This window comes from Octodon degus, unplaced genomic scaffold (genome assembly GCF_000260255.1).
Source record: "Octodon degus isolate 3935 unplaced genomic scaffold, OctDeg1.0 scaffold00015, whole genome shotgun sequence".
Lineage (NCBI taxonomy): Eukaryota > Metazoa > Chordata > Mammalia > Rodentia > Octodontidae > Octodon > Octodon degus.
Genome location: NW_004524591.1, coordinates 11,396,565 through 11,419,788, shown reverse-complemented (window position 1 = coordinate 11,419,788; position 23,224 = coordinate 11,396,565). Strand labels below are relative to the sequence as shown.

The window sequence follows — 23,224 nt, the reverse complement described above, 5'->3', positions numbered from 1 at the left end:
GTGTTCAGTGCTGGACAGGGAGCAGCCTTCCTCCCCCTCCTAGATGCTATCATCCTGCTCACGACAAATGTGTGAGTGAGGCCGAGGGGAAGGGCACACGCACACACACGCACGCACGCACACACACCCCATTAGTGAGGCTAACTATAGATCCGACTTTGTTTGTGTCACTCATTGCTCTTCTTAATGAAGACTGGGTTTGGCATTGCTCAATCTGGCATAAAATGCATTAGGAAAAGGCTTAGTGTCTTTTTTTCCCCCAAGAGAATATATGTAAAACCCTTTGTCAGAGATTGAGAAACACGGTAAGATCTAGAATCACTTCCACTTTATTGTCCCTACCCAAGCAAAAGTGACCCAGAGTCCAGAAGCCCCCCAAAAGTATTTAATGTCTGTATACACACAGTAAATGCCACAGGCAAATGTTCTATTTTTGTCACTCATTTACCTATTCTAAAACAAAAGTCAGAATATTTTTGTGGCCACCGTTGTAGAATTATATATAAAAATTAATTTACAAATGTCCCTTAAGCCTAAGATTTCAAAAGTGCAAATAGGCTAAGGATGATTTCTAATGTAAGGAAAATGTACACATTAAAGAATTCTAAATAATTATGTAATCCCAGGTCCTGAGCAGTACTCAATAGGTATTTATAGAATAGTTAATGAAAGAATTAGTCAGTTATGCTGATTCTCTTAAGAAAATATTTTTATTTTACTACTCTAATAGTCTCTTGCAGAAAGGGGAATACATCTGAATTCACATTAGCTCACTATATATAATGACTTAATATGTACAGGCCACTAGACAGTGAGCACAATTATAGAAAGATTAATTAGAGACTAAATATACAACAGCAGTATTAAATACTATTATGTGAAGGAAATTTCATAGTATTGGGGCTGGGGAGATGGCTCAGTAGAATAGGCGCTTCTCTGGCAAATGCAAGGGCCTGAGTTCAATCCCCGGTTCCTCAAAAAAAAAAAAAAAGAAAAGAAAAAGAAATTTCATAGTATTATTTAGCAAACTGATCCTTTTATATACCTGTACTATATTCTTACCTGTACTGTAAATCTTTAAGTTTTTCATAGAGATGAGGTCTGCACGTTGCTTCTAGAACATTTTTTGTTTTGGCTGTCTTGAACATTAACTCCTGCATGAAAATATAACATGAACATTAAATACTTATTTTCTAATTTTTTTGTCCACGTCAGGGGTTAGAAAACAAGAACATGGGGCTGGGGAGATGGCTCAGTAGAATAAAGGCTTCCCTGTCAAGTGTAAGGTCATGAGTTCAATCCCTGGTACCACAAAAAAAAAAAAAAAAAAAAAAACCAGTAACTGCAGGAAAGCAAGAATAAGGAGAATGCTTAACATAATCTGTCTGCTTTTGCTTTCAAAAACAATCTATAATTACACAGTTATACTGAAACAAATGTGACAGACTACTGTCATTTTAGGCCCAGACAGAATCTCTTTTCTAAGCTAAATAAAAAATAATAAAGGGAAATGATGGGCCCGGGAGATGGCGCAGTAGAATAAGCATTTCCCTGGCAAGCACAAGGGTCTGAGTTCAAGCCCTGGTTCAACCAAGAAAAAAAAAAAGGGGGGGGGGGAAATGAAAGGGACTTAAAGGGAGAAAAAAGCAGGAGAGAGGGGAAAAAAACACATGCACAAGACCTTAGAAAGTGTATCAGTATTAGACAATTTGTCTTTCAAGTTGAACAAATTCTAATTCCTCTAGAAGCTCTGCTTGAGGTAGGAAAAAAATGTAGCCCCTGTTGTCCAAAACAAGGATAGTTACCATTCACCACTACAAGTCTTTCAAATTGCTTATCATTATTATGTGCATTTCTCCATGTGTTCTCTATGGCTCTTATGGAAAACTGAAAAACCAAAAAACCAGAGTACTGTTTTCCCTGTCTCAATCTCCTGCTTGAATAGGGATCTCTTTGCCCACCCTACTGTGGATGTCGACAACGGATAGCCTATGGGATAAAGAGGGATGCGCCAGAAGAACAGGTTTGACATTTTAGACTATTGAAAAAATGACAACAGAAGCATAGCTGTAGAAGTTATAACATTACATGTAAGTCATAAGCAATTCAAATTCAGTGCCTGGAAAGCATACTGGTATACAACACGCCAACTTGTTGAGATGATGTCTATACTTTCTGTCATGCCACTATTGCAGCACTGAATAATTACAGAGGCCACGTGATTTGCAAAACCTAAAATATCCACACATTAGCTGTGTACAGAAAAAGTTTCCTGACCTCTGCTCACTGAAATGAAAAAAAATTCTCATTTTTATAAATACTTCGAATGAAGGTGCTTTATATAATTTCTTTCATGTTATTCCGAAAGCTTTCCTATTGCTACACTAGAATGCAGTTTGTCTTTTATGAACCTTAAATTCAGCATCTACTCCATCAAATCTCCTGGCATCTTCCACAAGCTGGATTTGAATATCTTCTGAACAAACAAAGATGCTTTCCAAGTGAGACCAAGTGCGCTGGACTTCCATCCACGTAAAGATGACTGAGTCTGCTAGATTTAATTTATTCTGCCAGCTTAAGACCTGCTCAATGAAATACTCCACATACTTGCTTTGAAGAACAGTTTGTAACTGAACCTAGAAGAAAGCAAAAACTTTAAGTAGTGGATTGGTACGCGAGGAGGTGTTGTATCTACTCTGGGTACTGCTGAATTCTTGGATCCAGAATATAATGTTCATAAAAGCCACTCAATAAGCTTTTACTAAAAGGTGAACTAACAGCTGAATATTCTTGTGAATTGCTTTTTCAAAAGAGGAAAAGATAAATACAAGCAGCTGCCCTTAATGCATCTTCCACAAATAGACTAAGAATTTCTTTGCAGGTAGAAAAAAATATTATGCACCAGGGTGCAGTTTTAGGAATTCAACTGTTCTTTCATCACCTTCCCCCAGTCTCTGTCAGTTAATCATTCCAAGATTGTGTGTATACTTGGATCTCCAGAAAATGCAAGACTTTTTCCAGCCTACTGGACCTTCGCTTGCGCTTCCCTCCCTCTCCAGGTGACCATTGCACACTGTGGCCCCCATCAGCAGGCCTGGCTTTCACGCCCTGCAGGCCGAGGGTGCGCATCCTTCTCTGACACTGAAATCCCAGCAGACCCCTGAGCAGCAGGGCCTCTTCTCCTGCCCTAAACATGCAGTGCGCGGCACTCTCCTTTGAGGGCGAGGCATCCCTTGGTTCATGATACTTGGACACAGCACTAACCCTCCCCTACTCGCTCGTTTTGTTCTCGCTTCCTTATGTCTACTTTTGTTCACCAAACGCAGCCTTTTTGAAGGCTCCATACCTCATGGGCTCATCTTCTTTATAACTATCTATCTAGTTTATCAGTTCTAAAATATTAACAATGATCTAACCATATGCACTTCGCTGCACTCAGCCTCTATGTTGGGCTTTGGTTTGACTTTCTACCTTCATAAAAATATCCCTCATGCTAAATACACCAAAAATTAGAACATCCCTACACTATTCCAGTTTCTTTACCCAAGTGCTTTATGCATCATGACTCCTCTGGATGGCTGCTTGTACCTTTCTTCTCCCTCACATCCAAAAAGATGCTGACCCTTGTAATCTTAAGACTTTACAACCACAGACTGTACTCAATTCTGTCTCTCCAGCTTTTTCATTCTTCCTACACACACACACACACACACACACACACACTCACACACACACCCCTACAATCCAAAGACACTATACCCCTAAGATGACCTCTGAATGGCTGGTGCTTTTGAGGATCCTGCATGCTAACCGTACCCCTGCTGCCCAAATATCTTTTCCTGATAACCATGTTTTGCTGAAAGCCAGCCTGTCTCCCAAAGCAGAGCACAAGCGCCATCACCTTCTCAGGAGCACTTTAGATTTTTCACTCTGCAATCAGAAAACTTCCACTACTTCTCAGACGCCCTGACTTGCTCCTGTTTGTCTCTTTTCTCAAGTGCAAGTTCCTTCTGAACAAGTGGTCACACCTTTGGTCCCCAAATGATGCCACACTGGAGTTTGTGTTAAGTTCACATCCAACAAATGACTAAGTATGTGTTGAATACAGTGCTAAAACTGGGAATAAGTAGAAAATCATCAAACTTAAGGTTCTGTAATAAAACTATCCATCTTACTTGGTTATGCTCTAGAGTTTCAAAAAGGTGCTCATCAGACTTCAGCAGTGGAATATTTGTTCGATAGTGAATTTCATAAGAAAACTCCATGGTTGCCCAGGTCTGGCTGATTTCAGTAATAACCTAGAGATCGACAACATAAATTAATTTCTATACACAAAAGTTTAACTTATTCTAAATAGCTAGGCTGTTATCTAATGTTTTTTGGGTGTTTTAGAAGTCTTTGTAAAAAATAACATCTAGTATTACTGGCCTCATTTTTTTCTCCAAATAATTTATGGTGATGAAATCTGTAGAAGGAATTTCAGCACACCTAAGAAATAAACATCACAGCAATGCACAACTTTTTGTGTCCTTTCCAGAAACAGACTATAAGAGCAGGAGGGGACTCCAAAGACTATTGTAATGGGTAGCAGAAATTATTTACAAATTATCTAGCACGACTGGAGTGACAGGTAGGGTTCTCAGTGCCTAAATGTACATTTCTCTAAATATTTTTCATCTAGAAAACAGAGATAGGACTGGGGAGATAGCTCAGCATCTAAGCACCTGCCTGGCAAACGCAAGGAAACCTGGGTTCAATCCCTGGTACAGCATGTCATGCCGGCCTTGGAATCCCAAGCACACTGTGCCAACCCCAAATCCAGGAATGGTGGCACATACCTATAATTCCAGTGTCAGGGAGGCTCAGACAGGAGGAACATGAGTCTGAGCTGCGAAGTGAGACCTTGCACCAAATAAAGATTTTTTAAAAAACCACCACCTCATCATCATCATAAAAAGGTCAAAATAAAAAAAAAAGAAAGAAAGAAAAGAAAATAGAGTGGTGCCTGCTACAAAGTGGAGAATGTAAAAGTGTCTTTTGCTCACATCACCTGGCCCAGTGCCCTGTTTGAAGCCCTCCTGTGGCTTAGAGAGCTTCTGTTCCCTGCCCAAGTCACGCCTTACTCGCAGCAGAGCAGGCTGGCCTTCGTGGCTGCACCTTCCCAGACATCCCAAGGACTCCTCCCTGAGCCAGGTTCTGTGCTAAGGACAGAATCAGCCCAGTAGGAAAGCCCAGTCTGAAGACACTACCTTCTCAGTGCCCAGTTCTTTCACGGCTTTGTCCACAGTGCTTCGGACCTCATCTTCCACTCGGTGCAACTGCAGTGCTAGCAAATCTGCCAAAGTCGTGGCTTCATTTATTGAAAATTTGACCTGATTTGGAGGGAAGGGAAGGGTCATAATTACATTCAAGCATATCCTAACAGCTCCTTCTACTGAATGGCCGCAGGAATGCACTCTACCTAAATATGTCCCATCGGCTGCTAGGGCCACCTCCCGTGCTGAAGGGTGTGGGCCGCCCAACTCTGCTTCCTACCCCACAGTTCCTGAGCCGTCACCCTTCAGAAGCCGTCCAGAGGTTTCTGCCGTGCCCACACTATACTGCTTTCTTTTGTTTCACATCCTTCCCTTGTCTGCACATTTATCTCCTGTGCTCACAAAGCCCATTTAAAAGGAGAATCTCGTTGTTCATGTATTATAATTTGGTTGAAATCCCAGGAATCATGTAGTAGCTCATTTATCTTTTCTTCCTGAAGTGCCTTTTCACTGAATATAATGCCCAGCTACTTCCGTGATTTAACCTAGTTTTATCAATAATTTAATCTTAGCTCTCTGGCAAAAAAAAATACTTTCTCATAATGTCATTATTCGTATTTACCATGTGAAGAAATAATTTGCATTTATTTCTTCACTGTCTTACTGGCTACCCCCTTTCTCCTCACCTCCATAATATTTGCTTAGGAGTGATCAGCACTTTCCATATCCAACCTCCCCCACATCCCTTGTAAATGAGACCTGACCCAGTCACACAGCTGCAAAAAAGCCCTTTCCTTTATCATGCCTGCTGAGAATGTCCAGGGTCTGCTTCTTGGAAACAGCAGTCCCTTGTGGCTCCCCCTACCCTGACTCCTTAGCATCATTCGTCTCTCTCCATATAGGAGACCCATGCTCCATGTTTGTCCAGGAGTGAGGGGTTTCCTGTTAAGTGAGACTTGTAGTGCTCAACCCTGCACTCGGAAGGTGCGGATAAACCGGATGAACTGTTCGCCCTTCCTCTACGCTCTTCTGACTTCACTCCAAACCTGATGAGAGCCAGGTCTGTCCTAGAGGACCACGAGCAGGAATGGACAACGGGGCAGGCCTTACCACTTAGGCCCTTGTGCCCGGGGCAAGAACTCTGGCCCAGAAGACAAATGGAGACTGAATCTAGTTTCTGCCCTGCTTGTCCTAGAGGGAACACGTCCTGTGACAAGCATGGAGGAAGCTGACTTTTTCTATACTGTCTGCCTGAGAAGCTTTTCCTAACTTGCAGGAAAGCATAATATAGGTCACACGGAGACTGCAGTAAGGTGAAAATTTTGGGGAGAAATATTAGGAGGAGGTGAGAATGGGTGTAGACACTCCACTATACATCAAGAGAGTCAATAAAGATCTTTGGAATGAATATGTTAAATCATTTACAAAATCCACATGATCAGTGTAGGCAATACACCAACAGTAATAGCATCAGAGATGATTTATTGAGCAATTACTACATATGTATGACCTAGGTAAATAAAAATAATGATATACATGTGAATTTGATGACCAAATTGGAGATGCTTTACTTCACACACAGGACAATTGAGATATGACAAATAAAACCAAAGACTCTAGCGTGCAGGTGTTAGGGTTGGAGCCATCAAGCCGGGCTATGTCTGGTTTCCACCACTGAATTCTGCCAAGGTTAAGTGACTTGGTTGAGACTGTTTTGCCAGTAGGAGATAAAGGGAGGTGAGTGTGACACTAAGCTCTTCGACTGTCTGGAGCTGGCTCAAGGGACTTCACCTCCAGCACCTGACTAGACTTTTCACATATGCCACTCCATCCAGAGGACACTAATCAAGGAACAACACTTATAATCACAGAAGTACTCCATTCATGAGACCCAGGGGACTCACCCCAATGGCCGTCATCAGCTGGTGCCAATGCCTGTCCCTGAGGGCTGGGCTCTGTAACTCAGAGATGGCTCTCAAGAAGGTTTTCATGTCCTTTACAGTACCTTCCAGACCAGAATAAGCATCCCAGACACGGACAGCCTTATCCAGTGACCAGATTTCCTAAGAAAAAGTAGAAAAATATCAGCTTCCTGGATGTAATTTGCCTCCTTTTAAAGAATAAACTCACACTTCCCCACCTCTAGATTAAGAAATAGAATGAATGTATTTAAAACCCATAGAGTAGGGCTGGCCAAATAGCTCAGAGAATTAAATAGCCGAGGGTTCGATCCCCAGGCCTGCTGTGCTGGCCCCATCCCCGGGGTGTGCTGAGACAGCAATTGGGTGTGGTATAATCCCAGCTCTTGGGAGGCTGAAAATAGGCAGATCACTACGAGTCCAATCTACTAGTGAGACCCTGAACACCCTGTAGACCTTCCTTAAAATACAAAAAATAAAATAAAATCCATAGACTAAATACTAAAATCAGAGACCTGGAAAGGGATCTATTCATTCAACTGTTTTGAGTCCACTATGTACGAGCTACCTGGATACACTGGTTTCTTATTCATAAGACCTCACTGGATATGCCATGTACCATCAACTGTAGAAAAGAAATAGAATTCTGTTGGAGGACATATTCCTCCAACAGAAGTAAGTGGAAATGGGCCTAACTATCTGGGTCCATTCCAATATCTGGCTCATTTGAGCGGCTGCTTTAAAGTGTTGCATAGCTGCATCTAAACACTGCATGGTTTTAAGATGGTTAAACAGGGCCTTTGATGTGTGTCTGCTTGGCCTATTGAACAACACTGGCAATTGTGAATCAGAGAATTCATGCAACAAGGTTTTTGCACAGAGAAAAGGATAGTGCCCACTGTCTCAAAAAAAAAAAAAAAAAAAAAAAAAAAGGCCTACAGTTGGGAGTGAGGGTTGTTACTCTGCAGTGGGATAACCCAGTGGAAGAGAAAATGAGTGGGGAGTATGGAATGAGATACAGTAACCTCATGACATTCAAAAAAATGAAAAACAAATTCACACCTTTGGGACTGGGACCACATGTGAAGACAAACTGGGCAGAGATGGTAGGAGCTGAGGACGGAGCTGAATCGGGAACAAGGTTGCCGTGTACTGGATCGGGAAGAAAGAACAAAGCCTCTCCTCCTTTTTTTGACACAGGGTCTTGTTGTGTTGCCCAGGCTGGTTTCAAATAGCTGACCTTAATGGATTCTCCCACCTCAGCCTCCCAAGTAGTCTGGAGCACAAGCCCACGCCAGCACACCAGGCAGGCCTGGTCATGCTGAAACCATATAAATCTAGTTGTCCCAAATTCCAGAGTCAGATGTGAAATACTTATAGAAAATACTAAGGTAAGAAATCAAAGGCGTAATTCATAAGCCTGAGCCCTTAGCCTGGATACTCAATCTTCCTTCCCGTTTAGACAGGCATGGGAAGCAAATGATTACTGTTACTTCTCATAAATTCATTAGCCCTAAGATGCTTTTATCAACTCATTCACAGAAAGGCAGGCTTGATTAGAAGTGCAACTGGTTGTGAGTGAAAAACTACTATCTGGTAGCATTCTATGTGATGTAAATAAGGTCATGCAGCCGAACACACCAGATATTAGGTTATGGAAGATGGGAGAAGGTGGTACTGAGAAAGATAAATTGTTGTAATAGACAGTTATGGAACCTGCCTTGGCAAACCTTCGGAGTTCTCCATCCATCTGTTCCACATTAATCTGTCTCCACTGGGTTTTAGTCCAATTATCAATGCTTCTCTGAAAAACGTGCAAGCAGATAAACGTGTCAACAACATTTGGTGGAAGCAAGTCTCCACAGCAAAATATATAAACTGATGATACACAGCGACTCTATCATCCGGTGGAAAGACAATTTTTAAAATATTAACTACACTTGTCAAAACTTCCCTATTACTGAAACAAAAAAGTTGTCAGAACATGTCAAGCTTAAGGCTAAAACATTATGATATATTAATTTCTTTCAGTAATGATAAATTCCATATATGCAGTTATTATCATTTAATCCTGTGTAGTTTGAATAAATTGAAAGGTAAATTATTAAATAACAGGTTTCTATGTTCCTACATGTAATATATAATAAGCTTTCACAAGATAATCTTCACCCATTATAAACAAAACTTTTAACCACTTTTTGACTATACTTTATATCTTAATATATTTTATATGGCTTTCAGCTAACTTTAGAAAATTATGTACAATACATGTTGCGATATGCCTAGTTTCCTAGAGCTTATTTTTATTGTTTCTAACTTAGCTAAACACAAATTAACTTCATTTTTAATAAGGTTCCACCTATACACACACACATACACACGAATAAAGATAGATATATGTATGAGTTTGTACAGACAAGTTACCATGTAGATGATCACATATTTACACATTAATTTTTATTTATAGTCTGTATATCTCCTAAAAGGATCTGACATAGTCAGTTCATTGCACAAGTTTCATCTTGAATTAAGGACAGAAAGAACTGATATGAAGTACGCCACGTGCACAGAGTCATTCTGTGTAGCCACTCCACACTGAGAAGGGAGCAGAATGCTCACGCTGGGGGCCAAGCTCAGCGCTAGAGCACTTGGCCAGATGCACAGGGCCCTGCACTTGGGCCCCTGCACTGCAAAGAAAAAGCAGGACACACAAAAAGTCCTTTTGGAAAATTCCTACTCATTGCAGACAGAAAATATTTGCTTTAAGCAAAATAAATGTATATGCAAAAATTTATTCAACCGATTTAATGCTCATTAATTGTGTATTTTAAATGACAATATAGAATTTTAAAAAACAAAATCACTGTTTTAATGGCTAAGCTTACAATAAACACAATTTTTTAAAAACATTGATACTCCTAGGGCCAGCCTGATAGCTCAGTGGACTAAAGCACTGGCTTAGGCAGAGAGCAGCGGCTGGGGTTCGATCCCTGCCACGCTATGCTGGCCCCACCCATGAGCGCTCTGAAATAGTGACTGAGACTGGGCATGGCAGCATGCGCCTGTAATCCCAGCACTTGGGAGGCGGAAAACAGGAGAATCACTATGAGTCCAATCTGCGGAGTGAAACCCTGTATACCCTGTCCTTTAAAAAAAAAATGATATTCCTGGAATAATTTTACTAATAGCAACACATAAACCCTGATTCTTGGGGCAGGGCGTAAAATCTAATGTGTGTGTATATTTTAAGACATTCAAAGAAAATGATACAGGCAATAAAATGTGCATGTTTATACAAAGGAACTACTAAAAGCAAAAAAAAAAAAAAAGAAGAAGAAACCATGTTTTCTAGAAGCATCTCTTACTCTAACATAAATGATGACATCCCAAAGTCCCTTGAGTAGTTGTATTTCTTTGCGACACTGCTTCATCTGTTTATACTCTGGCAGAGCCACTTCGAAGAGGCAAGCAGAGTCCTGCATTTGCTCCACTTCTTGTTCTAACGCCTCAAGCTCCTGATTTGCCTAAGGAGAAAACACACAGCTGTACGCCAGCCACCAGAGAGAGGCCGTCTCATCTTGCTGTTCTGCACATTTCAACATTTCAAACTCTGATTCTAAAAAGACAATTTTTTAAAAATCTTTGGTATAATTACTGGTTGCAGATAGAAGACTTCTCCAAAAGTGCGAGAAAAGATTAATACACCCAAGAGTGTCACTCAAATTCTCCCTCTCCAAATATGTCAGCAAAAGTTGCTCTGGCATTGGATTTCTATGACTACAATAATTCTTGTCAACTTGGAACAGCTGGGGCTCCTCACAGTTGCACAATTCTTGTACAGTTGGGAGCTTCACTGGGGAGCAAAAGATCAGGCAGGCACTAGACATTTCCAATGCAATAGTAAATTAGCTCTAACAAAACCTATCCTTAAAAAATTACCCCACAGCTTACTGATAGTATAAAAGGCATGTGAGAATTCATAATGTAAAACACCAGACCTAAAGATACAACCCAATATTAAAAGTTCACTTTAGGGGGGCTGGGAAGATACTCAGTAGAATAAGTGCTTGCTTGGCAAGCGCAAGGGCCTGAGTTCAATCCCCGGTTCCACCAACAAAACAAAAACAAAAACAAAAAAAAAACCAAAAAACAAAGTTCACTTTAGGATCATCTCCACCAAGGTGCATCTGTCCTCTCACCTATGTAAAAAAGTCTGTGTACAGTATACAAACAGTACAGTACAGTTGTATACACACAGGTTCAGGCTCACTTTTTCTTTCTTGTTCAGCAAACTCCCATTCCTAACTTTCTATTAACAAAGGAGTAGGCAAGGGGTGATGGAGAAACACGGTGAATGCATAAACTTAAGACCAAAGAACTATGACAGTAAATAACACATTACAAAAACAATGGGATAAATGTGTTTAGGGTGAGGGGGAGTAACACAAATATTTTGAGGGGCACAATGGCAATAGTCTTTCATGTGATACTTCGTTTTATTCCAACATTTATCGCATCTATGCAGTGAAAGCTTGAAAAGTATGGAATCCGTAAGACAGAAAAGCCATCCTCAGGCCCAACAGGCCTGGCACCCTTTCCAGAGATCTCAGTTCTAAGCTCAAGCTGTTCCTTTTCGACTGATCAAGTTTAGGAAGTACACCAGGTAATGAGCTTTGCAAAAAAAAAAAAAAAGACTGGACTTTGGTTTTGCACTTTGCATTTTCTCCCACCTTTTTCCCAATATGCAACAACCTTAATATTTAATTTCCAACTACTTTTCAATTTTAAAAACCAAGACTTAATCCTTTGGTTGTCCACTCCAGTCAAAAAATTTTATTTACTTACATACAACATAAAAAATTTTATTGACTTCTCCAAAACATGAGCCACATGTTGTAGAATGACTCAAGCTAATTAAAATATGCATTACTTTATCACTATTTTCCAATGAGAATATATAGAACCTAACTGAAGGATTTTTAAAATAAAACATACAGTTAACACATTCATGCCTTGGTTCTGCAGAGGATTGGTTCCAGGAACCCCTGGAAATGCTCACATTCCTAATATAGAATGACGATTATGCTAAAAGCATACCTTTCATCCTTTTTCTTTATTTTTAATCATTTTCACATTTCTTATTACTTATACTAATTCCATTAGTCCTCTAAACATGTACCCAATTTCTGATGAAACACACAAGTCTATCATTCCTAGAAACATATACTTAGTTATGTTAATTCCACTGGTTACTGCGTCTTTGGCTATAAAGAAATAACACTTTACCAAAGAAGGTCACTATTAAATTTCTCTCTAATAGAAAAAAAATCAGCATGTCACACCCCTTTCCTTACTCCTGAAAGGCTGACACTTTCTGATTTGCAGTGAGAACCATGGTCCCCCATACCAGCCCAGAAAAACAATATGCATGCCTTTGGTTGAGAGCAATTAGATAAATATCAGAAATGCATGCTGAACAAATACACTGAGAAAAGAACTTCAGAAAGTTAATCAAACCTTACTATATATACAGCTACTTTCTCTTAATCCAATGAGAAGAAATATTTGTACTACTAGTGTTTGGACAGGATATCATGTCTGCATCTTGTACTATGGATAATCACTATGAAGACAACAATATGCAATGTATTAATTATTGTAACTGTCCTACTGACCTGTTTTGAAACTGTCTCACTGCTATTTGTTTCTCAATAAAATTAATTTAAAAATAAAAAATAAAATTTCCCTCCATGCATTCTGAAGTACAGGATAAGCACCTCCTGTATAGTTTAAATATATAACTATGTGCTATCATCAATCATAGAAATGGTAACAATTCTCCATCCTCAATCCATCTGCATCACCTGTGATTGGTAAATAACCTTTAAAAAAATGAAAGAAGAAAAACCAATTTTATTGGCATATTCCAACCTACTCTTTTTCAATTAATATTTTAAATGAATATTCCCTTGCTTTTTTAGACAAAGGGAAGAAAAAAGAAAACTTTATGCAGTAGAATGTTGTTTTCTAAGTAAGGTTAAAAGCAATTATATTTATATGCAACCTGAAGCTGGGAAAAAGAGGTAATAATTTTGTCAAACTGCACACCAATCTTAGAGAAAGACCTTCTCCACCAGGAAGAAGGACCAGGATGGGACCCTTGATGCAAGCCTCAAAACCTGAACCCTCAACTGTTGAAAGCTTCACAAAGTCATTTTCTCAAAAAACTATTTTTCTAGTCAAAGTTAATAGTATCTTTTTAATCTCCCATGACTATTTTTGATTACTTGCCCACTATATTCATTCTTACGGTCATCCATTATAAAGTAATTCATTATACACTACAAATGAATGACTTATCAATGTGCATGTCTAAACGTCAACTATGAACTTTCCTGTGGGTAAATATTGCTAACAAAGTAGTCAGAATACAAGAATAGACCAAAAAGATTCTTACAAAAACATGTCATCCTTTTCAATGAACTAAGATAAACTAACAGTGTAAACAAAAGCTATTAACATATATATTGAAATATTTTTAAAACAATGGAATTTGTTATTGAGGAAGTATTTAAACTTCTCTGTATTTCCTATTTTGCTCTTTATGTGCATACATATATGTCCTATATACATGTATGTTAATATATTTACACTTCTTTAAGAGCAACCATGCAACATTTGAGCTTGTGTATAACTTAACTTGCTTAACATGTTCTCAAGATACACCCCTTACCGAAAAATGTCTCAGTTTTATCCTAAAATCTAAATTTATCATAAATGTGCTTTCTTTACGGCAGTGTAGTAGAAATGTGCATGCCACATTTTCCATTCATCTGCTGATAAAAATACATGCTGTTTCTAAAATTTAGCTGTTAAAATTATGCTGCTATAAATACAAGTACACATGTACCCCCACAATCTGATGATTTCAACTCTTTCAGGAAGATTATACAGAAGAGAGATGGCTGAGTCAAATGAACTTGTCTTTTTAGGTTTTTGATGAGACTCCAGGCTGATCTCCACAGTGATGACACTAGTGTACATTCTCACCAGTTCCTCTGCCCCTCATCCTTCCCAGCATTTTTTATTGTTAAATTTTTGATGATCGCCATTCTAGAGTAACAGTGTAGGTTATCCATGTAGTTTAAATTTGCATTTCTCTGATGGCCAGGGATGAACATTTTTGTGGTATATTTATTGGTCATTTGTATTTTTTTCAAGAAGTGTCTATTCATCTTGGTTGCCCATCTTTTGTTTGGATCTTTTAATTGAGGGGGTAACTTCTGAACTTTTTGATGTTAATCCCCATAGGTGAGATAAATGGCACTCTTTTGTCATTCTGTCGATGCTCTCTTCACTCTGTTGTTTTCTTTGTTGTGCATAAACTTTTTAATTTGATCTGATCCTCTTTGTTGGGTACTACCTCTAGTGCTGCTGGGATTCTATTCAAAAAGTCCTTGCCTATGCCTATACCTTTATTTGTTTTTTAATGTATTTAGTACAGAGTCTACAGGGTCTCACTACATAGATTGGACTCATAGTGATCCTTCTGTTTTCAGCCTCCCAATCGCTGGGATTACAGGCAGGCACTACCACACCTAGTCTCCATCACTGTCTCAGCCCACCCCAAGGGGCAGGGTCAGCGCAGTAGGCCAGGAATCAAACTCCTGGCTCCTTCATCTGCCTAAGCAGGCACTTTTATCCACTGAGCTATCTGGCTGGCCTATGCCATATTTCTAGGAGTTGTGCCTATTGTATCTTCCAGAAGATTGTGTTTCTAACATTCAGATCCATTTTGACTTTCACACATGGTGAGATACATGGATCTAAACTCAATCTTCTGCACATAGACATCCAATTTTCCCAGAACCATTTAGTAGAGGCTATCTGTCCTCCAGTGTGTGTTTTTACATCTAAGTCAAACACCAGCTTGATGTACCTGGGTCTTCTGCATCCTCTAGTCCAGTCGTGAAGAAACTATGGCTCAGGTGCCACGGCTAGCTGTTTTGTCATCACTGAACATTCTAAAGGGTTTTCCATCACACACTAGTCTGTTCCACTAATCCACATGTCTGTTTCTGTGCTTGTGCCACGCCGTTTCAGTCACAGTAGCCCTACAAGCATAACTTTAAATTTGGGATTTTTTAGCTGCTTGCTTTACTTTGCTACCCAGGATGGCTTTTGCTCTTCTGGGTCTCTTCAGATTCCATATAAATTTTAAATTTCTTTTCTCTAGCTCTATGAGAAATAACACTGGTATTTTGATTGGGATCATAGTAAATCTATACATCAATTTTGGAAGGATAGCCATTTTGATTGTGTTGGTTTTTCCTAATTAAGAACAGAAGATATTTTTCCATTTTCTGATTTCCTTTTTCAGTCTAACACACTTTCCATTATAGAGGTGTTTTACTTCCTTAGACTAATACCTAAGTATTTACATTTTTGATGTTATTGTTAATGTCACTGTTTTCCTATTTTTCATTGAGTTTGTTATGATTGCATAGGAATGCTATTGATTTTTGTGTTTATTTTGTATCCTGCTATACTGCTGAATTTAGTTATCAAGTCTAGCAGTCTTTTGGTGGAGTTTTGGGGCCTGGTAAGTAAAGGATCATATCATCTACAGGTGGGTACTTAGACTTCTTCCATTCCTGATATATCTCTTTTCTTTCTTTTGCCTGGCTGCTCTGGCTAATGTTTCAAATCCCATGTCTTCCTTGATTTCCTTTTTCAGGATGTAATTTTCATTGTTTTTATCTAAAACAGGAACAGCAATACAACCTGTATCACAGAAAGATTTTGAGAACAAAATGCAATATATCTAGCAGAATTCTTGATACACATTAAGAACTGAAAAACAGCAGTAGCTTTGATGGTGGCAATGTTTTTGGGTCACATGATTGAAAACACACTGTAATTTTCTCAATGAAAACTAATTCTAACTGGATTTTTTTAAAGTCCTGAACTTGCTTAGCTAATGGCAAACATAAGGTAAAATATAGCAATATATCCGTGTCTAAATTTAGCTTCTAAAGTAGATGTCATATAAGAAATCTGAGATCTTTTTTACCTTATCAAGCACAGTATATGGGTTTTCTGCATTAAAACCAAGAGGGGAGCAGCTTCTGAATCTCTCTCGGAACTCTGCCTGCTTTTCCTGGTAGGGGGAGAAAAACACAAATCTCAAAAAAAAAAAAAAAAGCTTCAATAATCTCTGTAAAGCCTTTCTTAAAAATAAGCAAACAAAAACTTGATAACTGGCTTACATCAAATAAAATACATTTTTTCCGTAGAAGACTGACTTCTGCATTCTGGAGAGGCGAGACTTCATGTCTAACTGTTGCTGCAATCTTTTTGGTTGTTTCCCATCTTTCAGGTAATTCCTTGAAAAAAAAAAAAAAAGGTACAAATGGGAAGTTAGTTCAATTCCTAAAATAACTCAATACTATAAGTTTAAATAATTTTAATTTATTTACACTAACCCATGACACCTTTTTATACTTGTATAAACATTTTATCTGAGGGAGGAAAAAATAGGAGAGGAGGAGGAGAGGAGGAGGAGAGGAGGAGGGGAAGGAAAAAGGAATTAACATTCCGGGGCTTAGAGCCAGGGTTAAAATATAGGCTGACCTGCCGGCCTTTCTGGGTTCATACTTTCCAGTCAGAATCAGTGGAAATCTTTTCAAAATAAAGACAATTTTCAAACTTTTTGCTGTTGTGAGAACAAAATTAAATTGCTCTGGAAATGACTTTGCTCAACTCTGATAACTAGAAATGGAAACCAACCATATTTAGCAATTTAATAAGAAAAAAATGCTTTGAATCTGGTGGAGCAGAGACGAAAATGCCACTCAGTCTAGTCCTCGCTTTCTCCGGGCTCCCTGGGCTCTGCATGGACACTTTCCTGATGTCAATCACTAAAGTTGGTTTATTTCAGAGAACCAGGAGTTGAGAAACAGAGTCCAGGCAAAAGGAAAAGAAGTTAATTCCTACTCCATATTTGACAAAAGAATCAATAAATAGTTCAGGTATCAACTCAATTCTGTCTTCCCTGTTCCTAGTGCAAACAAGTCAAAAGCAAGTTACTTTCTTGGAAGAGCCCTGGTGCATAATTACCATTGAAAAGCACTCCTGCCTCCAGGCTAACAAAACATTGTTTCTCAGGATCATCTCCTGGGACACCGAAATTGTTTTGTTGTACGATCGTCCATAGTGACCAGACTCTCCTTGTTTAGCTAAAGTGCAAAATTCAAAGGTTCTGCAAACTATTTTGTAACGTTCAATAAATATTTATGAATGATTCAGTAACTGCCAATTAGGAAGAGAACACTGTGGTAAGTATAAATATTTGTACAGTAGAGGAGATGCTTCAGAGTAAAATATATTTTTTGACTGAAATCATTATAAAATCTTAGCAAGAGGCACAAACAATAGCTATTCTACATGACATAATATGTTACCTGTCACCAGCAGGTTTATGCGTCATAGAACCAAAATGGGAGACAAAGCCGGTGTACTGACAGGAAGACCACCTAACCAGTCAGGAACCAAGAGCCCTGGACTCACAAGCCACCATGTTTCCTCTCCTCAAAGCCCTCTATCCTAATCTGTAAGGGCCTTCATCTATGTGCTCAAATCCATTCCATGGAGCTCCCGTATGATATGGAATCCTTTCAGAGGCCCCAGCTGGAAAGCCAGGGAGAGGCCATGTCTTCAAATACAGCAGATCTGCTTTATGTGTAGAGATCCCAAACAGGCTTTCACCTGACAAAAATAAATTGCCTTGAAAATCAAAAGGTCAGAAAACTGCCAAGGTCTACCCAACTGACACTACCCTCTCAAAGAGGTCATATTGAATCTGAGGCTGAAAGGAATGAATGGTTTAACAGATCAATGCCAAGTCCTTTCAGGTGTAACTACTTCTCCACAGAGTGGGGCGACAGTATGGACACCTAGGGACAGTGAAATAGCCACAAAGCTAGTGGCAGCCAAAGAAGGTTTCTGAGCAGGAAGGACTTTAAACCTGTAAATTAGAGCTCCAATTGCACCACAGTGGACTGCAGATAGGGCCAAGGAAGGATGCAGTAAATTAAGAAATGATTACTGTGGCTGAGATAAGAAGTAACAAGAACTGAATTCTAACTTCTGGATTATTGTGGTATTTTCTCTTTTTTTTTTTTTGTATTTTTTCTTTAAAATTAAAAAAAACTATTATATTAATTCCCTTAAAAAATACTACACGAGTGAAAAGATGCTGCACCCAGAAGCAACCTAGTTATTGGTAAATTTGCTTGAATTTCAGAAACTAATCCTTGGATTCCTAAGAATACAGCCACTTCTAGGGGTCTTTTTAAGCACAGAACACAGACAAGAATTTAGAAAATGCTATAACATGAAAATGAAGGAGAAGTAGAGTAATTATCACAAGTTACTTTAAAATGAAATTAGCATCCTATTACCCTTTATATGCAACTGGAATCTTATTTTTTGCCCTCCCAACCAACCTAAATAGCCAGCATAGTAATATATATAATTCAAAGTATCCTGCTTTCAAAATACTAAAAAAATCTAGCAATTTCTTATCACCAGAACCAGAAAAAGTGAACCAGATTTTCATAATATAAATACTGGAACCCATGGCTAAAATCCCCCTCATCAATTATTGATGATTTGGTTGGCTTGTCTCTATCTCAAGGTCTTTTATAATCTAGACCTAAGATGCCTTCCTAAAGCCCAGTGTACTCAGAGGTGAGCTTTAGGAAGGTGAGTGGCTGGAGGCCTGCTACAGCTGCGTGTGCTGAGGTGGGATCTGCTCAGAAGTGGCAGATTGGTGGCAGTGTGGCCCCAGACTGGTGTATCTCCCTCCAGTGCTTCTCCTCTGCCTGCCTGCACCAGACCCTTCCTGCTCTGGAGCCAGCAGATTTGGCCTGAATCCTCTAAAAACTGGAACCAAGCTAACCTCTTCTCCTTTAAGTTGTGGGCATCAACATGGAGTGGCAGCAAGAGGAAGGTGACTGACCAGGTACAAACTCTGGCAGGAAGAACATCCAAGTCTGTACATAGAGAAGCACTACTTATGGCTGGTGCTGCAGTGGCTACAGTGCGTCACCTGTTGGTCTGTTTCTGTCCATGCCAGTCACCTCACTGCTATTGTCCCAATACTATTGGCAGCCCTGGGACCATTTCTATACAGCACTTACCTAGAATTTAGTAATTTATACATAGTAATTTTTTATAGTAGAGTCAAGGGGGGATTCATAAACACATTGTTGCATTTAAACCTCACAAAACAAAATGAGGGACTTAAAGTGGACAGTCGCTGTGAAAACCAGAGTGGCACTTCTCAAAAAGTACAGAAGTACTATAGGATCCAGTAATTCCATTCCCAATGTATATATAAAACAAAAACCTGAGGTAAACAGAATTCAAACAAATACTTAAACATCAATGCTCACAGCAATACTATTCACAACAGAAAAAAAAAAAAGATGGAAATCACCCAAATGTCCATCAACAGATGAACGGGTAATCAAATTCCAGTATAAGTACAAAATGGCCTATTATTAAGGCATGAAGTATTGATACAAGTGAATGGACTCTGAACACATTATGTAAGTCAAGTGAAACAAGCCAAACACACAATATGCTGTATATGGTATAATTCCATTCATAAAATAATATCAAGAATAAGGAAACCAGACACAGACAAACATGGGGGTTACTAGGATTACAGGGTAGGGAATGGCTGGGCAGGAAGGAGAAAGTGGGGTTTCTGACAACTAAATGGTATTGGGTTTCTTTTTGGGATGAGGAAATTTTTTGCGGCTAAATAGAAGCAGCGACTGTAAAATATTGTAAATAGAGTATACTAAATGCTGATTTGTACAACTTAAAATGTTACTTTTGTAAATTTCATCTGAATAAAAGAATAGAAAGTAAAAACTTGGAGGGAAGTAGTAGAGACAACAACTTTTTTTTTTGTTTTTGTCTTTTAGGGAAGAGTCTACAGGGTGTTCAGGGTCTCACTACTAGATCAGACTCACAGTGATCTGCCTGTTTATAGCCTCCCAAGAGCTGGGATTACAGGTGTGTGCCACCACGCCCAGTCTCAATTGCCATCTCAGTGCACCCTGGAGGCAGTGCCCCGGATGGAGCCCCAGCCCCTGCGCCCCCTTGCAGGTGTTTTAATCTGCTGAGCTATTTGGCTAGCCATAGACAAAAACATTTTTAACGAATCACAAGAAATATTTTATTGAGAAGGAAGCATTCTCTAAGATCTTAACTATCTGTGCTAAACAGATGAGATGGCCTTACACAGTATGTGAAAACCCATCTAGCTTCCACTTCTGGTCTCTGACCACTAAACTGGAATCCCATGAAAGTTCCGGTTAATGTGTTCACTGTTCTCATATTTACACAGTAAATGGAAGGCCAGCCTGGAAGCCCACACTACACAATACCATCTACAGAACTTCAATATAGCATGAGAACACAGCTCAATGGTGAGCTCTTCACTCATGATTTCAGGCATAATTTTAAACTTTGTCCATCCCCAGCATATAGCAGCCACCAAACAGAGCATAGAAAACAAGATGACAACACAGAAATCTCTTTGGGAGACAGTGATTTCTGCATCCAAATCAGGCTTCATCTTTTTTATTCTTTACTAACATGCCCAAGACTTGTTTCCAAGGTCAGGCAATTCTGAATGAAAAAGAGTACTGATGTACTCCACGGGAAAAAGTTATGGCAAAACAGGCTGAGAAGAGTAACTGAAGGCTTCCTACAGCCTCAATATCTGCCAGGAAGGCAGTGGAACACAGCGGGTAGGCATGATTCTTTTGTCATAAAACATCTAGAGTTGAGCGTTGACTGGCTTTGCTTCCTGTGTGACCCTGAAAAAGTGTAATTAAAAAAAAATCTATTTATTTATTTGGTACAGGGTCTCACTATGCAGCATGGACTTGTAGCGATCCTCCAGTCTCAGCCTCCTCAGTGCTGGGATTACAGGTGTGCACCACCACACCCAGTTTTGGGTTTCAGAGGAGAGGGGGTTTCGGGGCCAGCGGTTCCAGGGCTCGCACAGCAGATGGTACCAGGGATTGAACTGGGGTCGTTGTGTTTGCCAAGCAGGTGCCTAGACCACCGAGCTATCTCCCCATCCCCAAAGTGTAATTTTTAAAGTTTCATCTTCTTAATCTATAAAGTGAACACATGAATGTCTACAGTATAGATGGTTACATGGCTGTCCTAAGAGTGTTCATGCCCTTGATTGAGGCGGTGCTCAATCTGTGGTCCTCTACCAACCTCCAGCTGAATGTAGACTTGCTCAGGCATCTTCTGGCCATAGCTTTCCAGGAGTGTGATGGTTTCCTTCAGAGGTTCAAAGAGTTCATCAGTAGCTCTTTGTCGGCTTCTTACAGCTAGCAGATGTCCCATGATGTCAACTAAACCATCATGGTCTCCTTCATTCAGTTTTCTCTGAAGTCCTGCATCTGTGTCCTTCATAAATTCCTGCAGCTCATTCAGACTATTAAAATATATGTACACAGGCAAAGTTCATTATGAGATTTAGTAGCTGAGTTGAATTTTATTTTCAGTGTTTACCCAATTAAACATTACTCACTAGCTCTATTATGTAATCTGCACTATTAATGTTCTTTAACCCCTCCATTAGAACCCAGTTGATTCTTAACAAAAGTCAGTAAAACTCCAAATACCAAAGTACAAAGGCTACCTGTCAATGACAAATCTCAAAAGATGCTCCTGAAACATCCAGCTCCATTTCTTAATCACATTTAGCAGGGTTGCTTTGAAGTGTTTCATGTCCACCTTGAACCAACTATTGAAGACTCTGAAGTCATCAAACTGGCTCATCTGAACATACAAAGCTTCATAAATGTCGATCTACAGAATAGAAAAAAAGGTAACTGTAACAGTGCCATGAAAAGCCAATTACATCCAGTGGAAAGGGTTTTTCCTTGCCTGTTCTTTAAATTGTTCAAGAGTTGGTGGCTGTTCGCAAATGTCCTCATTTGCATGAGCGTCCATTTCCTCAGATGATGTAGTGTGACCATACAGGAGAAAATGCTTCAGGAACTCCGTCCGGTCATCCACCCAGAGGTAAGCATAGGTCTCCAAGGAATTTCTGAAGTCCAAGACTTTGTTGATGGCATCACCCACTCTGCTCATTATCTCCTGCCTGGCCTCTGCCAGGCCTAACATGGTATCCATATCATTCTAAAGGACAAGAAAACTAAGCACTTATGCAAAGTAAATTTGTGTTAACAATTTTGGCAACCTAATATTATCTAAGGCAGTTCTTCAAAAAGAGAGCGATTGGCAACAAAATTAAAACATCATGTTTCAGGGCTAGGGAGATGGCTCAGTGGAATAAGCGCTTGCTTGGCAAGCGCAAGGGCCTGAGTTCAATCCCTGGTTCTGCCAAAAGAAAAACCATTGTTTCTTTTAGCAACTTATTTCTTTGTGTTTCCCATTACCACACATTAGCAAATCATTACAATAAAAGCCAGTGTCTTTCACAAAAATATACCTGGTAATTTGCCATCTCCAGATGTGCTGCTACTCGCTTCACCTGGGCAGACATTCTGAAACTACTGCACAACATCTCTTCCACCAGATCATAGACACCATCTCCAGCCTCTCTTTCTAAGGGAGGTTTAAACACAATCTCAGGGGGCATCAAAATCATTTGTGCTTGAAGAAATGGTGCAGGCTTTGATTGCTTCTCTGTATTCGCCAGAAAAAAGTCTAAGTCATGCATGATAGCCTGGAAAAAGCCTTCCACAACAATATCATCAATGAATTCTACATAAATTTTCCAGGCATCCAGAGAAGGATTGGCTTTGAAGAGCTTCCTGTTCTCCTGGAAACAGACAGGTGATAATAGATGAATAGTAACGATGATTATAAAAATAAAAGCTTTCTGCTTAAATGACTTCTTAAAGAAAAGACTATTTTTGTGCATAGCACAGGAACTTTTAAATGCTACAATGCAGAATCTGAAGCTACATGACAAAGACTAAG

The 23,224-nt window shown here is 39.4% G+C and overlaps 1 protein-coding gene across 1 annotated transcript in view; it reads right to left on the bottom strand.

Annotated features, from left to right (window-relative positions):
- The window catches only part of Dnah11 (dynein axonemal heavy chain 11), a 375,268-nt gene that overhangs the window by 282,004 nt on the left and 70,040 nt on the right, over positions 1-23,224 (bottom strand). Inside the window, exons 14-26 of the mRNA XM_023709848.1 lie at positions 22,731-23,063; positions 22,163-22,417; positions 21,915-22,084; positions 21,485-21,707; positions 16,444-16,560; positions 16,248-16,334; positions 10,540-10,698; positions 8,895-8,978; positions 7,160-7,318; positions 5,250-5,372; positions 4,176-4,298; positions 2,412-2,636; positions 1,063-1,154 (exon numbers count right to left, since the gene is read on the bottom strand). Of these exons, the coding sequence (XP_023565616.1) occupies positions 1,063-1,154; positions 2,412-2,636; positions 4,176-4,298; positions 5,250-5,372; positions 7,160-7,318; positions 8,895-8,978; positions 10,540-10,698; positions 16,248-16,334; positions 16,444-16,560; positions 21,485-21,707; positions 21,915-22,084; positions 22,163-22,417; positions 22,731-23,063 (2,150 nt within the window). The remainder of the gene's footprint in view (positions 1-1,062; positions 1,155-2,411; positions 2,637-4,175; positions 4,299-5,249; positions 5,373-7,159; positions 7,319-8,894; positions 8,979-10,539; positions 10,699-16,247; positions 16,335-16,443; positions 16,561-21,484; positions 21,708-21,914; positions 22,085-22,162; positions 22,418-22,730; positions 23,064-23,224) is intronic.